Genomic DNA, 17,216 nt, shown 5'->3' on the forward strand with positions numbered 1-17,216 from the left:
GGCAAGAAAGTCTGTAAGACTTTTATCTCCAATTAGACAGCAAAAAGCCAGAAATGAAGCTGTGGTTCAAGTGATAGAGTGCTATCCTTGAACAAAGAAAGCTCAGGAACAGTGTCCAGGCCCTGAGATCAAGCCCCAGGACTGGCAAAACACACACACACACACACACACACACACACACACACACACACACACACACACACACGGTAGAGTGCTAGACTCAAGCAAGAAGCCAAACAAAGAGCACAAAGCCCTAAGTTCATAGCCCAGTACTCACACAAAATAAAAGAATAAAAAGGTAGGAGAGCATCTGAAGACTGACTACATGCTCACCACTTCCATCTTCTCTTCCTAGGCTCGGTGAGTGAGGTATGTCGGAAATGTGAGAAGGGATGCATACATTGCTCAATCTTTCTTTACGTGATCTTTGATACGCTCCTGCCTTCATTCATCGACCAGCTAACTATAGAAAATCTAGCAGAGAACTCCAAGAAACCCCTAAAGATGGGAGCAGCAGCAAGTTGGAAGTAGTGAACCTGTCCATCACCTGTGATGTCAGCCACCTGAACACACCCAAAGCCAAGGTGACAGGTTTGGGAAATAAACTTCACTGTATAGTACATTAAGGTTTCAGACTTATTTACAACACCTAGGGCTCTTTGCCCTGATGAATACACTGGAAGTTTGGAGACTCTGATGATTAATTTTGTATGTTAACTTGACTGGGCCAAAGGCTACAGAAAGAGTCAGTTAAACATGTCTCATTGGGCATCTGTGGTGGGATTAATATGTAAATCATTACACTAAATAAAGCATATTTCCCTACCTCATGCAATGGGTGGGCCTCATTCAATCCATAGAAGAACTGGATAGAGCAAAATGGCCAAAAAAGAACTTGGCCCGCCAGCCTGCTTGATCTGCCTCAGGATAGCCCCACTGCTATTCTGTTATCAGCTTTCTCATGGCAGATGCTGAAACTTCCACCATCCACGATCACAGGAGTCCATTTTATAATTCTAGGCATGAAAGAGAGTATAAGACGTTCTCCTCCTCCCAATCTAATGCTTTTGTGTGTGCTGTACTGGGGCTTGAACTCAGGGCCTGAGTACTGTCTTTGAGCTTTTGTGCTTAAGGCTGGTGTTCTAGCATTTGTGCCTCAGCTCTACTTCTGAATTATTTTTCTTTTCCTTTATTTTTGGGTGGGGGGCATTAATTGGAAATAAGTCTTGTGGACTTTTCCTGTCAGGACTGGCTTTGAAGTTTAGTCCTCATATCTCCACGTCCTGAGTAGCTAGGATTACAGGTGGGAGCCACCTGCTCTAACACTTTTTTTTGCCAGTCCTGGGACTTGAACTCAGGGCCTGGGCACTGTTCCTGAGCTTCTTTTGCTCAAGGCTAATATTCTACCACAGCACTACTTCCAGCTTTTTTCTGTTTTTGTGATACTGAGGATTCAAACCCAGGGCTTCATGCATGCTAGGCAAGCACTCTACCACTAAGCTACATTCCCAGCCCCCTGCTCTAACACTTTTAAATAAGCAATCCTGTTTCTCCAAATTATTAGAACCACTTTCCATACCTGAAACTCCCAGGCATGGAACAACAGCGACCAGCAGAAAGGAGGTGTCCATGCAGCCCCTTGGGTATCCTTGGTGATGCTCAAGAATGTTGGCTGGGTGACAGGAAGCAGTGGACATGTGACATTGGCTTGTGGGCTGCAAAGAGCTTCCCCGTCCACAAATGACCCTCTCACATGCCTGAAATGAGAACCAACACCAGTGTCAGGCAGCAGCAGAGCTCCTATGTGATGCTATTCCCTGAGAATGACAGGCCTGAGGCTTAAAACAGATCTACCTGGTGACAGGGACTCACACCTGTGATCCTAGCTACTCACAAGGCTGAGATTTAAGGATTGAGGTTCAAAGCCAGCCTGGGCAGAAAAGTCCTTGACATTTTTATCTCCAATTAACCACTAAAAAGCTGGAAGTGAAGGTGTGGCTCAAGTGGTAGAACACTAGCCTTGAACATAAATATAAGCCCAGGGTTCAAGTCCCAGGACCAGGACTGGACCACACACACACACACACACACACACACACACACACACACAGAGAGAGAGAGAGAGAGAGAGACAGAGAGAGAGAGAGACTCGATTGTGAATCATCAAATAAAGGTTAAGATTTTAGTATTGTATGACTTTGCTCAAGTCTAAGTGTGTGTGTGTGTGTGTGTGTGTGTGTGTGTGTGTGTGTGTGTGTGTGTCCTGGAGCTTGAATTGGGGCCTGGGCACTGTTCCTAAGCATTTTTTTGCTCAAGTGTAGCACTCCTTCACTTGAGCCACTGCTCCACTTCTGGCATTTTAGGTGCTCAACTGGAGGTAACAGTTCTGCAAATTTTCCTGCTGGGGCCATCTTTGAACATCCAATTCTCAGAGCTCAGCCTCCTGAGTAGCTAGGTGTATAGGCATGAGCCACAGACACCAGCTTTCAAGTCTGATTTACTTTAACTGAATACTCATTATATAGTACACAGAACCACAATCCATTATCACATCCATCCTGTTCTGCATGAAGGACTTAGACACACTTCAAGCATGCCTAGAAAGTTGTCATGTCAGTGTAGATTTGTAAACTCAGAAAAAGAGGATCTGAAAATCAAAGACCCTTTTGAGTTAAAAGGGTTTTGAAGGTCATCTAACTCTGAAATTGTTGTTTTTTATGCTCTTTTACATAGTGCCTAAAGACATGGTGTAACTAATAATGGCTCAGAAAAGAAGTCATAAAGATGGTGGGTGCTGACCTTATGCTGCAGTGGGTCCCCAGGCCCAGTTCAGAGCTTGTCATTCATGTTTATGACAGAGTCCGTGAAGAGTGGCTTTAGTATGGGAAAAGAGAAAGTGGAAGCTTCATGAAATCTCTGGGAAGTATGGTCCAGAGGCAAAATACCATGGAAGCATGGCTCTTAGCTCCCAAGGCAACATGCTTACCCTCAGAATGACTGAACAGGGCCCTGTACCCAACCTCCCAGAGCCATCAATCACTGCTGCTTCCCAGAAAAGGCAACCTAAGCAATTGTCTAATTCATGTGGAAAGGAAGAATTGAAACTAGGCTTCTGAATTTTTTTAATGTCAATGAAGTTTGTAAAACTAGAATCAAGAAGAAAATCTAACTTCCTGCTTTTTGCTTTTCCTCCACATTCAGGCTTGAAGAAGCCTTGCAAATTCAGATTCTTTCATGAATAGGAGAAAATGAACTGACAAGGTGCTCCCTGTCTCCCTCTCTCTTTCCAATGTGCTTGATATAGTTCACTTAAAAATTAGGTAAGGGCTGGGAATGTGGCTTAGTGGTAGAATGCTTACCTAGCATGCATGAAGCCCTAGGTTCAATTCCTCAGCACCACATAAACAGAAAAGGCCAGAAGTGGCGCTGTGGCTCAAGTGGTAGAGTGCTAGCCTTGAGCAAAAGGAAACCAGGGACAGTGCTCAGACCCTGAGTTCAAGCTCCAGGACTGGCAAAATAAATAAATAAAAATTAGGTAAAAGCCAGGTGCTGGTGGCTCATGCCTGTAATCCTAGCTACTCAGGAGTCTGAAATCTGAGGATCGTGGTTCAAAGTCAACCAGGGCAGGAAAGCCTGTGAGTCTTTTATCTCCAATAAACTACTCAAGCCAGAAGTGGCACTGTGGCTCAAATGGTAGAGCACTAGCCTTGAGCTAAAGAGATCAGGGACAGTGCCCAGGCCGAGTTCAAACCCAGGACTTGCAAAAAAAATAAATATGGTTTAATGAACTAAAAATTGATTTTAAAAATCAATGTATCATGAACTTCCTGGAAAATTCTTACTATAGAGATAATATAGTAGCACAAATTTAAACACATCACACTGTAGACCCAGAGTAAGAAGCGGTGAAGAATGCCATCTCCTCTGTGTTCCTTTGTTGCCCTGGAGTGATCAGGTTAAATAAGCACACATCAAAAAGATAGGTCAAATCACTATCCATGCCCAGTTCCAAGGGCAATGGCAGGCAGGAGTCACAGCACAGTGATACTTTGCTGTCCCTTTAATTAAGGCGGGGCTTAAGAAAAAAACAACATTGTTCCATTTGTGTCTCAAATCAATCAGATGAAATTCACCTTTTGCATGGCCTGAATCCTGATAGCTCAGCACACTTGATAGGTAATTTAATCATGTCTGGTGTAGATGAACACAAACTCAAATTAGCTCCTGAAAGAGCTGAGCTTCTCAAGAGATAGCTGTGCTTTTCCACTTTTGTGCAAGAGCTGAGCTTCACCAACTGGCTAGCTGGAGGTGTTATTAAAAATTTAGTGAAAGAAACAAAGGTGTGCTCTGGTGTCTCTCCTTACCATTTCTCCTGTTACTCTGGCAGACAAAAGGCATACTCATGAATAATGTGACATGGAATATTCACAATCTATTTTTAATGGAGCCAAGTAATATCATTAAAAGAGATATTTGCAATCTTCAAATTTCACACAGTAAGAGGCACAGTAATTTGTTTTGATTCTGAACCAGGGAGAGCAAGATAATGGCTATCCAACGAGAAGACATAGAGTTAACATTAAAATTACAGCTCCTAGACTAAAAACGGCTTACTCTCATAATCTCAGCACTCAGGAGCCTGAGGTAAGAGGTTTGTGAACTCAAGGCCAGCCTGGACTACATAGTAAGACCCTGGGGGGGAAAATGCTCCATGGTTATAGCATAAATAGAGAACATGAAAATGGTCCACATAATTTAAATGTCATCAGAGAGAGCAGGAGAGGAGAGACTCAGAGATTTCAATCAGTTCAATTCACCCCTCAGTACAATTTACTTTCTAAACAAGGTTAGAAATAACCAGCCGCATGTGTGGATGCTGGTGGGGAGGGGTATTCTGCAGTGTCCACAGTGGCTTTGCCTCATAGGGCAAGACGTTATGAAGTGGTTCCCAGATGCCCCATTTATCATCCCTACCTTAAATTGCACTTACAGAGTAAACAAATTTAAGTTCTGAATGAGAACAGATGGACTGGTATGGGAGTTCTGGTATGGGAGAGATTTAGAGGGAGTAGAGCAAAGGAAAGCTGTAGAGCACTCACCTTAGCACGCACAAGGCCCCAACTTCAACCCTTACCACCACCACCACTACAACAAAACAAGTCCCATGTGCCTATTCATTTCTCCTCAAACTTTTGGGCTGCAGAGTCTAGCCACAGGATAAATCAATCATCTACTGTGTGCCAGGCACCGTTCTGGGGGCGGAATCTGACCAAGTAAAAGGAACTGTACAAGGCACTGTCCTCACAACTACAATCTCAACCACCTACATTGCATACTACTGGAGCAGAATGTGTGAAATGGAGTGGTGAAGGACCATCACCAGGAAGTCACAACGGGCCATGCATGTCATGGCACTGATAGTAAGTGGGTATTTAGACCAAGACCTTACTCTGGTTTTACTCTCCTGAATGAGATATGGCTGGCAGAGAACAAATAACCTAGGTCATTTCACCTTTAGGTCTGTAATTTGCTCCCACACAGCAGCTAACCAGTGGCATACTTCTTCTCTTTCCTAGTCTCCATGGAAGCAAAATAGTCAGAGTTGAGACAACAGGACCCACGTCCACATCTATGGCCAAGCAAACGGGCCTCAGGGAGGTCAAAGGACTGGCCCAAGTCACAGATTCTACCTGTGACAGGGCCTATGGAGTCAAATCTCTAGAGCCAAGTTTGTGATTTATTCACCAAGGAATCTTCTACCCTGCAAAAGAAAAGCAATTGGAAGGGGCGATGCCCCTAAGTGTTCAGCGTAGAAACATTTCTAAAGGTTTTCACTGACTCTGGGTATCAGTTTGTCTGCTTTGCCTTTTTAACACCACTGGCTTCCTTCAGTGCCAGCTTCTCCCACCCAGAAATATAACAAAACAAAGCAAAACCAAAAATCCAAAACAAGTCTTTCCCAAGTTCACTGCCTAAATGAGAGGCAATCTGTAATAGTCATAATACTTTATTAACTTAAACCATGACTCTAATAAATATGTACTAACAAACATAATGCACTGCAAAAGATCCAAAAACATTTACAAATGTCATCCAAGTAAAAATATCCAAAATACCATTTTTCCCCTTTATGGTACACAAGGAGGGCGGAGGAACTGGGAGACCAAGGATTCCACAAACCTACCAGCTCAGACAGCTGAAAAATGTCAGCTGAACAATAAAAACGGGGTATGTACATGCATCTTGAAGTAACTCTTCAACGACTTTGTGTTGTATTTGATAAGAACTGAAAGGGAAGGCTCAAGATTCTCTTGTTCCCAGAATTCTTTGGAGGGAAAGAGCAGACCTCAGCCACTTGGGGTGCAATTGTTAGCTTTTAGAGGATAAGGAGCTGTGGCTTTAATCTCTGGATCTCCAGGATCCTGGTGCACACGCAGTGAGTGCACACGCACTGAGTGCACACATTTATCTGGTCCACAGGCATCACTGTGTTTGCTTCCTGCACACAACAGCTCTGACCAAGTCCTTTTGTTTTTGTCCTGCTTCTTTCTGGGGCAAGCTTGATGTTGCAGCATCTGGTGCTTTCTAAAGAATTAAACTCCTTCCCCAAATCAGTTTCTGAACTAGTCTGGAGAAGGAGAAATGATTTATAGTCAGCACCCAATAAAAAAAGGTCAACACACACTCCAGAAGAAGAAAAAAAGTCACAGGCATTCTTCAGGGCCTGAAGCTGGGCATCCACGTGCCCCGGTGGGTGATTCCTCCTCTGTTCACTCAAGTGCTCCGCAGGAGTGGAGACACCGGAAGGGCAGCAAGGGCCCAGGATTTCATCTGCTTGGCTCCAATTTGTATCCTCGGGTGTTGAGGAGCCTAAAGCCCCGAAAGCTGGGGAGGGGGGGCAAACAGTCGCGGAGGTACTGGTACTGCCTGGACCCCGGCAGCTCTGGGAGGAGGGTAGAGGGGCTCACTGGAGAGAGGTGCAGACTGCAAGTGGGGGCCGGGAAGCGTCTTCAGTAGTGTGGAGCAGCTGCAGCTCGGGAGCCCGGGAGCCCTGCGCTCACTTGAGTCCGTGCTGCGTCTCCCGGTGCCGGCGGAGATCCACCTTCCGCTGGAAGCCCTTCCCGCACAGGTCGCAGCCAAAGGGCTTGAACCCCGTGTGCTTGCGGCTGTGGGTGATGAGGTTGGAGCTCTGGCTGAATGCCTTGCCACACACCTGGCACTTGTGGGGCTTCTCACCTGCGGGGATGGGAGGGGGAGGAGGTGAGAATCGGGGACCCTCGGGGACCCACCTCTCCCCCCCCACCCCCACCGCAGCAACTGGCTGCAAGCCCCACACTCCAGGGATACCAGCTCACTTCCCAGCCTGCAGCCTGGGAGCGTGGGTCACCAGGTGGGGGACCTTCTGAGTGGGGGTTCACAGCCAAACGCCTCAAACCATTTCCTGCCAGACGGAAACAGCCAAGGCCACGCGCACTGACAGCTGAACCCACTCTGGCTGGCTCCCCTGATTTTGGAAGCAGGGAGCCCCCAGAGCAGGTGTTCAACAGGAGGTGGGAGGAGCCGCCCCACAAACCCTGTGACTCTGCTCTAGCTCTAGCATAGAGGAAGTTTTCAAATCTGAGTTTCCAAGTGGGTGTGGGTTTCGTGTTGGCCAGTGGGGCTGCCCCCCTCCTAAAAGAGGGCAGAAAGCATCTGAGACACAGACATTTCCCCAAGTCTCATTTGAAGAATCCATATTTGAGCCACAAAGTATTTCTTAACATAGCAGATCTTTTTCTGTTTGTACTTTCCTTCTGTGAGGTTAATCACAGGACTCCTTACATAACAGCAAGTCTACCACAGATTAGTATTCAACAAACAGCGAGAATGGTACACATTTCCACATCGTCCCAGCATGAAATTGTGGGTGAGGACTCAGCCTTGGGGGGAAAAACACAAAATAGATGAAATTTGTTTTTGGGTGAACCCCCAGTGCCTCTTCTTCGCACTTTTGTCTTCATGCTTCATATTTCTTGGGTAAGGACTCACTCAGCAAAATATATCCTAACAATTTAGGGTTTTAGTTTTAACAAAATCCCAGAAATGGAGTCTGGCCATAATGTTTGAGGAGGGTTTAATGTTTCAGTCAGTCAGGATCCTGGTTGCATTCTATTTAGTGCCTTGGACGTTTCTAAGTGTAAGGAGAGAATTGCATGGGAATTTCAGGGAGGGGGGGGCATGATTAAAACAGGATTTGTTTTCTGAAACAAATATCTGTCTAAGCATGTTTATAAACACCAACATTGAGTTTTAGACACACTGATTTATTTTAAATATTCATATTCTGCAGTAAAATTATCAGATTCTGAGTCTCAGTGTCTTGTTGACTACTAAAGAGGGTGCTCTTAGAGACATTCCAACATGCCTCCAATGCCCACAAGTTCCTGGCATTAAAATCCTCACCTTGCAGGGCACCAGTGGTTCATGCCTATAAGCCCAGCTACTCAGGAAACTGAGATATGAGGATGGCAATTCGAAGCCAGCCCGTGTGGGAAAGTCCATGAGATTCTTATATCCAATTAACCAGCCCTCCCTCCAAAAACCCCTAGAAGTGAGGCTGTGGCTCAAGTGGTAGAGCACTATTCTTGAGCTAAACAGCTCAGGGACAGCACTCAGGTCCTGAGTTCAAGCCCTAGGTCCAGCACCTAAAAGCAACAAAAACAAAAACAAAACAACCCAGCTGCATATAAGTGTTAAAGAGCAAGCCCTGTAGGCGGAGCACTCGATGGCCCCGTGTTTTATTTAGTCTAACTTTTAGTAAGTCACTCCATGGCTCTGACCTACTAGATGATTTAGAGGAGCTCGTTTTACTTTATGGGGGTGGCAGGAAAGATCAAACAAAATGACAGCTTTGAAAGCACTCCGTGAATTCTAGAGCATTACACTGTAGGCAAGGAATTATCACTGGCCAGGCATAAATTTGATATCATTTTGAAAAGAGAAAAAGTGATGAGAAGTTTTCTGTTTTTGCCAACTCTCGTGACTGGAAGTATAACATGATAAAGCGGTCAAGTGCAGACATCTGAGAGGTCAGACAGAACTGAATTGGAGCCCAGGCCTGCCTGTGTAGCAGGATAACCCTGGACATGTTATTCTACCCTTCCATGCCTCACTTTCCTTATCTCAAAAGTGGGACTGAAGAACGGTTTTTGTCTCTTGGACTTGTGGTCATAAGAAAAAATATTACTAATAGTTGCTAATTTGTTTTCCTTACTCAAACAGAGTAAGTTCTCTGTAAAATAAAACCACAGCAGGAGGCACAGCACCTCCTTCAAAAGGCTGTGTGGGAGCACTAGAGAAAGCCCTCCATCTCTAGGTAAACATTTAGAGCAACACTCTTGATATTTCACCCTGAGCAGGCAGCAGTTGGAGCAGGGGAGAAATTTTTTTTCCCCAGAATAGAAAATATATAGGTCTATCTGCTGTTGTTTCAAATTCAGCCCCAAATCAAGGTCCCTCTGGGGAGAACCATAGTTGTGAATGAATCCAAGAGAATCTGTCTCTTTGTTTTCTTTCACTGGTGCTGTGATTCACTCCAACTGAAAAGCCTCCTTTATCACTCACCGGGGCCAGAAAATCTGCGAGGTGAGGTACATTTGGCCTTCGGCTGTTTCCGGGGGCCGAGGACCGTCAGCTCACCTGTGTGGATGAAGGTGTGTTTCTTCATGTCTGACTTCTGGTGGAATCTCTTGCCGCAGTACTGGCAGGGATAGGGCCGGGTGTCGGAGTGGATGAGCAGGTGTGTGGACAGCGTGGAGGACCGCTTGAAGCTCTTGCCGCAGATCTTGCAGTCGAAGCTGCGCTCCTGCAGGGACAACCACGAGCACTCCCGCAGTCACCTGGGAGTCACCTCCTCCACACCAACCTCACGCAAACGCGCAGGCTCCCCTGGCCACCCCAGCCTGTGCGTCCTCCTTTGTCCTCCCTCCTCCCCCTGTTCGTCTCCGTTCTTCACGCGCGTCGCTCTCCTTGAACATACATCCTCTAAATGCTTCTTCTACCAAAACACTTTTCAACCACAACCCTCCACACCCCTTGACAGAAGCCTGTATCTCCACCCATTTAACACTGCTCCCCCATCTTCTAACATCGGCCCCCCTCCCCTAGCACAGGTTTCCCCTCCCCGTGCTGGAGGAAAGGGGCTGATATTCTTCTAAGATGACTTTGTAAATAAGCGTTCTCCTACCATCGTTACTTGTGCACTTATTTATCTGGCCCCGCTATGCGGTTATCTGGGCACTTATTTGCTTATCTGCCCACTATGGCTCCCAGCTAAGCTTGCCCTGGCACGCGGGTCGTCCCACCCAGAGCCGGAGTGCCATAGGATTCCCGAGTACTTGGCACAGTGATCAATGAATGGAGGGAACGCGAGCTGGGCGTTCTAAGCGAGCCGAGCTCCCCGCGCTGTCGGGCAGGGTCGTGGGGCCGCCGCGTGGGGAGAAGAATCAGGGCTGATAAACCCGATACAAAGGTGCAGCTAGCGTCAGCGCCCACAAACCTTCCTGAACCCCAAAGGAATAATAGGGCGCACACTCTGGGAGTCCAGACGCTGAGACCCCTCCGTCGACGCCGTCCGCCCAGGTTCCTCTCCACCCCCGCGCGCTGCGGCCGGGGGCGGCGGCGGGGCCCGGGGTGCCCGGGAGCGGGGGCGGCGGCGGGCCGCGCTCACCTGCGAGTGCACGGCCTTGTGCTGCTCCAGGCTCACCGCGTGCCCGAAGGTCTTGCCGCACATCTCGCAGGCGAAGGGTCTGGAGCCGCTGTGGGAGCGGCGCACGTGCACCTCGAGCCCGTGCGGCGTGGAGAAGACCTGCGGCGGGCGGGCGGGGCCGGAGAGGGCGGCTGAGCCGGGGCGCGGGGCGCGGGGCGCAGGGCGCGCAGGACGCGGGGCGCGGGGGCCTCACCTTGCTGCATTTGAGGCACTTGTAGGAGCCGCCGCCCAGCAGCAGGCGGGTGCACAGCAGCTCCGACTCCACCTTGACGCCGGCGCCCTGGTCCGCGTGGAGCTCGTGGCCGCGCTCCGGGTACAGCCGGCCCGCAGCTGCCGCCGGACGCTCGTACAGCCCGGCCGCGGCAGGCCCGAAGTCGCCGTAGAGCCCCAGGCCCGGGCCACCGCCGCCGCCGCCGCCGCTCCCGGGCGCCCCGGGCCCCGCGTCGCCCGCCGCCCGCTCGGGGCCGTACAGCGCTGCCGTGTGGCCCGGCTCCGGGGCGCGCTCGCAGAAGAGGCCCAGGCCGGCGCCGCGCTCCAGGGCCCCGCACGGCCGGTAGCTCTGCACCAGGTGCCGCAGGTCCGAGCCCGCCAGGCTGCTCCACGAGTAGGGCTTGAAAGGCACCGGGAAGGCCTGGGCGTCGTCCAGCGACGGGCACGCCGACTTCTCCGAGGCTGCGGAGGCACGGGAGGGCGTCGGCTCGGAGCCCGGAGGCCGCTGGGCCCGCACAGGGCGCCCGCTAACCGTCCCGCGTCCGGCTACGTTAGAACGCGCGAGCCGCGGGGGACGCCGCGGGGCGAGGAGACGGGTGGACCGCGGGGTGCACGCGGGACTCCGGACCGGGCGTCCCCAGGGAAAGACGCCTCCGGGAACATGCGGGAAAGCCCTGGTCCCCAGGGGCAGGGCGTCTGGGACCCTCCCAGCCCCGCGCAACCCCGGAGGTAGTGAGGGTCTAAGCAGAAGTGTCTCAGAAAACCGCAAAAGCCGGGCGCCTGTGGCTCCGCCTATAATCCCGGCTACTCAGGAGGCTGAGATCTGAGGATCATGGTTCAAAGCCAGCCCAGGCAGGAAAGTCCATGACACTCTTTTATCTCCAGTGAACCACCAAAAAGCCTAAAGGGGAGCTGTGGCTCAAGTGGTAGAGCGTCAGCCTTGAGCAAAATCCTCAGTGACAGCTCGAGGCCCTTAGTTCAAGCCCCAGGAATGGCAGAAAAGAAAGGAGAAGTGTGCTCACAATCTATAAGGTTTAGCCACCACCACCACCGTCGGGGTGGCGTTTTGAACCCGAGGTCATCAGCATTCACAAATTGCTCTGTCAGGCCGTCCAGTGCAGTAGAGGCCGCTTCTGTCGGAGGGGTTCTAGCTGCACTGGGCCTTGCACCTCGGTGTCCCTGGCCTTCAGGAAGCCGCCCCCCACCCCACCCATGCCTCCCAGACACACTCACTGTCACTGACGTCGGGGCAAGTCAACCCACTGAAGGGACCCCTGGCGGGAGGGGCGACGCCAGCACCCACCTATGGGGGTGGGGATACCTAGATAATGGAGTCCTAACACACTAGAAACAATCAGTTCTGGTCGGAAAACCAGACCTCGGCGATTGCTGCCACTAGCTTGTTTTCGCCCCCAGTCCAACTCCGTTCAAACGAATGGGAGTGGGGCTCCAGGCCACCCCTCCCGCCCTCCCATGCTCCCCCTCCGGGGGAAGGCCGTCCCTAGGAACCATCTCGGCGCCTCGGGTCCCACGGGCCCCTCACCCTACCTGGAGACACGGAGGGCGATGGAGGCCTCCAGAAGTCCTCGAACTCCGAGCTCCGGTCGCACACGCTGCCCTCGCAGCTGTCTGGGGACGCGGAGACCCTGTCGGGGGCCTCGGTGAGCTGAGACTCGGGGGACAAACGGTCCTGAGGCTCCGCCGCCGCGTCGACCGCGCTCAGCGTGCCGTCTGCGGAGAGGCAAGGGGGGTAGAGGGACGCGATCGAGCCGGGCCGGGCTGAACTCCACCGCCACCCGCGGGCCCGGCTGCCCCCCTGGCCGCCCAGCCCCGGGGGAACCCCGACTATCAGGGGCAGTCAGGACATCAGAGGGGCGTCGGGGCTGCCCTTCCCCCGGTTCTTGGAGAGTGCGGGGCCCGAATCAGGTTCGGCGTGGCGTCCTGGGAGCAGCCCCGCTTGGCGCGCACGACCCGCACCTGCTCGGCCCGGCGCGGGCGCCGTCTCCAGGTGGAGGGAGTAGTCGGGGCCGGGCGAGCGCGGCTGGTGGTAACTGTGCGCCTTCTTGCTCTTGACGAGGAAGGAGCGCGGCATGGTGGCTCCACTGGGGTCCAAGGATCGGCGGCGGCGGCGTCTGCGCGCGGTCACTCGGAGCACTGAAAGTGAGCAGGCGCGCTTGGAGCCGCGGGTCGGCTCGCGGGGACCGCAGGCTGGGCGCCGGGGCGGGGGACGCGGGCCGGACGGGGAGGAGCGCGCCCGGCCGCGGGGCGGGGCCTGGCCCGCGCGCACCAGGTGGCACTCGGACAGGTGGCGCGAGGCCTGCACGCCGCCGCCACTGCCGCCGCCGGGCCGTCTACCTGTCCCGGGGCCCAGCTCCGGCCTCCTCCCGCCCGCCCGGCCCACGCCCCCACCCACCCCTAGAAAGCTCGGGGCTCACGCTGCGGGGCGCGGGCCGCTCCTCCCCGGAGCTCCGTTATCCCAGCATTGGAGCTGGGGAGCGCGGATTCCCCTAGACGCCAGAGGGGCGTCGGAGGTGGCGAGCCGGAAGGGGCAAAGAGCCCCGGACCTCTACGACGGGCGAGGGGGTCAGACGCGGGGACACTAAGGGACAGAGCAGGGGGCTGGCGGCCAAGGACCAGCCCTTGCCCAGGGAAGAAATCTCACCCAGCTCACGACACACACCCCTCACTCGTGCCCACCCCCACCGTGGAAAACAAATGGATCCCGAAGCCTCGGATACAGCAGCCACGGCCAGGGCTGCGACGGGGGCGAGACACTCCCGACCCAATAGACCTAACCTCGGAAACCGAGTCCCAGGGCAGAAGCACTTTCCGTTCCGCTCGCCAAAAGTCCGACCCTAGGCCCTTCGCGTCTGCGGCGCTTGCACTGCCCGAGAAACTCGCGGTGCCACGACGGGTTAGGGGACCCGGCACTCAGCGGCACGGGCCGAGGCGGGGGAGCCGACGGGGAGCTAACCAGGCCGGGAGCGAGCCGACCGCGCCGTCGCTCTCCTCAACCCCCAATCAGTTCACCTAATCTCGGGTGGAAACCCGAGCCGCCGGGAGGCGGGGCGCTCGGGGGCGGGACCCCGCGGCCAAGGTCTGGGGGAAACGAATTCGCCGCCCTCCCCCGGCCAAGGCCACCGAGGCCGGGTTCCCGAGCGAGCTGGGCAATGTCGGGGTGAGCAGCTCTGCGACGCCCTCGCTGGCCTCAACAGCAGGGCTCGGGGGGCCCCAGGCCTTCGCAGGTTCCCCCCCGACCCTCAGACCCCGTGCAGTTGACTCTGCGGAACCCGGCAACTCCGGATAAAGGGCGCGAGCCGCGTGCCCGTCGGCGCGCTCCCCTCAAAGCCCTCAGGGACTCTAACAGGAGGGCGCGCGCCCTAGGCGGGATCCCGGGTGCGACCGTGTCCCCTTCTCCACGAGTGTAGGGGCTCCTTAGAAGAGAGAACGGGGAGGGCGGGCGCGGAACTCCCAGTCATGTTTCCCGTGGTCTACGCGCCAGGACACCCTTCGGGGTGCTCGCCTCCGTTTGTTGTGACCTCCCTAGAAAAGCTTCACTTTTCCCTGCGCCCTCCGGCCACACAATTAGACAACACAAACGCCGAAAAAGCCATTGTCGAAACCACCCGAAAATCTGGAAGAAAGGCAAACAGGTGAAAAGGCGCGGACGGCCTCCCCGAGGCTCGGACGCGCGGGAAACAGAGGCGCGGTCAGGAGCCACGCGAGACCGGGTGGGCGAGGAGGTGCCCCTCCTGTCCCCCGGCCACAGACCGAGGCCTGTCTCGCACCCCGGCCGGCCTTCCCGGTTCCTCGGTGGGAGCGGGGAGCAGCCGGGCGGGCGGGCGGGCGGAGCGCGTGGGAAGGCGGCCTCGCGCCGCAGCTGGCGCCCCGGGGGCGGGGCGGCGCCTCCTCGCACGCGGCCCGCGCTGGCGCTCGCCGCCCCGGTCGCCCTCTGCTTCTCACGAGAACTTTCCTTCCCGGAGAATCCCTGCCGGACCCTCAAACCCCCGGCGTGGGACCCTCGCTTCCAATTTCCAACCCCACTTCAGACGCTGTCCAGACGCCCGCCCAGCCGGAGGGAGCAGGTGGGGACCCGCCTGCGCCCTTGGGACACCCCCTACCCCCTAGTACCCGGCCGGTGTTCGAGGCCGCCCCCGCCAGGGTGGGAGGCACAGCAAGCCTACCTGCGGGGTCAGGGCGCGGGCACCCCACACCGAAAGTGTGCAAACGGAATCTTGCTTTCGGGAGAGACCCACCGCGCTTTTTTTTTTTTTTTTTTTTAATCTCCTTCCGAGCTCAGCCCCCAAAACCGCAGCTTCACTTCCTGAGCGTTAGGGAGCGCGCGGCGCGCTGGCCCTCGAGACCCGCCGCCCCCATCCCCCCGACGGGTGCGGGGCGGCGGCGCGCGCGAGTCAGGAGGTGGCCCCAGCGCGGGTCTTTCCACCCGGCGCGCCCCCCACCCTCGCAGCCCTCCCCGTGTTTTCTGTGGGACGCCGGGGGCCCTCGATGAGGAACCCGAGGTCTGGCCACCCAGGCACTAGAAATGACTAGAAAGAAAATGGAACTATTCTCGGCTCCCCAGAGACTTCCGCAGCGAGAAGTCACAGATTCAGGACACTGATTGACGGACGCGACGGGGTGGGGGTGAGGGCCGATCGCTGGGGGGCACCCCGGGTCCCGCCGCCTGCCTGGCAGCGCCACCCCCGATCGCGGCCGTGAATCACCGGGCCGCGGTGCCGCCGGCCTGGAGCCCGGCAAGTGACCACGGCGTCCGCAGAGCGAAACCTGCCCCGCCGCCCCAAAATAGCTTGTTGTGGAAACACTTCGGGATAAATACGCCCAGCGAGGCTGAAAATACCTTGACGCCCCATCCCAGAGGTTTGCTCATTTCCCTTCGGATTTAGGTAATGGTTAAATTTGGAAGAGGTGGGCGAGCCATCGAGCCCCCGGCGCGGAGGGCCCTGGCGGCGCGTCCCGGGGGCGCCCGGCGGCGAGACCTGAGCGGGGCGCCCCACGTTCTCCCCACCCGCCCCCCCCGCGACGGGGCGCGGAGCCCCAGCGCCCGGCGCGGCCCTGTGGCCCTGGGCTGGGGTCCCGTGGTCGGGGCGCGCGGGGACTGCGGCGGCTGGGAAAGCTGTGCCCGCGCCGGAGGCCGTCCCCCGGCACCTGGTCCTCCGTGGGGCGGGGAGCGGTGGTCCGCCATAGTGGCCCGACCCTGGGAGCATTGAACGTACGGTGCAGCCTCGCGCGGATTGCGTGTTGCGTGGAGGTGCCTGAAGGATCGGCATCGGGTCTTCCCGGTGCCCTCCGTGGGCTTTTAACAAGCATTGGTAGACTGGGAAGATGAGTGGGTGGGATTTCTGGTAAGCAAATAACAAATACTGCAGCCCCACTCCTGCCCCCTTTTCTGGGCCGGGGGAGAAGCATTGTCATCACGTTGCTTTTCTGAGTGAATTGAGTTGGATTCCAATCAGTTTCGTGCTCAAGCATCCTTCAATAAAATCAGACCCCGGAGAAGGGAGGGTGATATTCCTATGTGTTTGTGTTTTTGCAAAATGTCACATTTTAAAGTTTATGTTTTCTTTTGTTGGTACTGGGAGTTTCAAGCATATTTTCCTAAAAACTGGTTCATAACAATATATCCCATTACTGTATGCACGACAGGCCATGGCTCAGTTATCTGCTATCAGTCCTTCTTGTTCAACAAACCTTTAAAAAACCTAAGTCAGAAGATCAGAAAATTGAATAAACTAAAGAGAAATTAAGCATAACCGATTTATATTTTATTTCTTCTGTGTTTGTCCTGGCCTAAAGTGTATTAATCTCAAAGTAGTCCAAAAACAAAATCTTTCTGTCTTCTAACCTATTCAAGAGAAGAAAGCAAATATAGTTTTAAAATATAATTTTTGTTATTATTAAGGTGGTGTACAGAGAGGGGTTACCACTTCATAAGTCAGGTAGTAAGTACAGTTCTTTTGAGGCAATGTCACCCAGAAGGCAAATATTTAAAAGATAATGATAAATACTATAAAAGGTTCCCCCCCCCCTTTCAAAGCTAGTGCTCTACCACTTGAAGCATAGCTCTACTGGCTTTTTGGTGGTTAACTGGAGATGTGTCTCGTGGACTTTCCTGCCTGGGCTGGCTATGAACCACAATCCTCAGATCTTAGCCTCCTGAGTAGCTGGGATTACAATCATAAACCAATTGTCCCTGAGTTAATAAAATTCTTAGTAACCAAGATACAGAGAAGTGGTGGGG

General features: G+C 53.8%; 1 protein-coding gene across 1 annotated transcript; it reads right to left on the reverse strand.

The window, feature by feature from the left end:
* Positions 1 to 6,799: 6,799 nt before the first annotated feature.
* Gfi1 (growth factor independent 1 transcriptional repressor) lies at positions 6,800 to 15,195 on the reverse strand. The gene is made up of 7 exons (XM_048351976.1): positions 15,142 to 15,195; positions 12,935 to 13,111; positions 12,506 to 12,688; positions 10,941 to 11,419; positions 10,709 to 10,846; positions 9,679 to 9,844; positions 6,800 to 7,236 (listed from the first exon to the last, which is right to left on the reverse strand). The coding sequence occupies exons 2-7, from the start codon at positions 13,047 to 13,049 to the stop codon at positions 7,058 to 7,060; spliced, it is 1,260 nt and encodes a 419-aa protein (XP_048207933.1). The 5' UTR covers positions 13,050 to 13,111; positions 15,142 to 15,195; the 3' UTR covers positions 6,800 to 7,057.
* Between the last annotated feature and the right edge of the window lie 2,021 nt (positions 15,196 to 17,216).

This window comes from Perognathus longimembris, chromosome 7 (assembly GCF_023159225.1).
Source record: "Perognathus longimembris pacificus isolate PPM17 chromosome 7, ASM2315922v1, whole genome shotgun sequence".
Classification (NCBI taxonomy): Eukaryota; Metazoa; Chordata; class Mammalia; order Rodentia; family Heteromyidae; genus Perognathus; species Perognathus longimembris.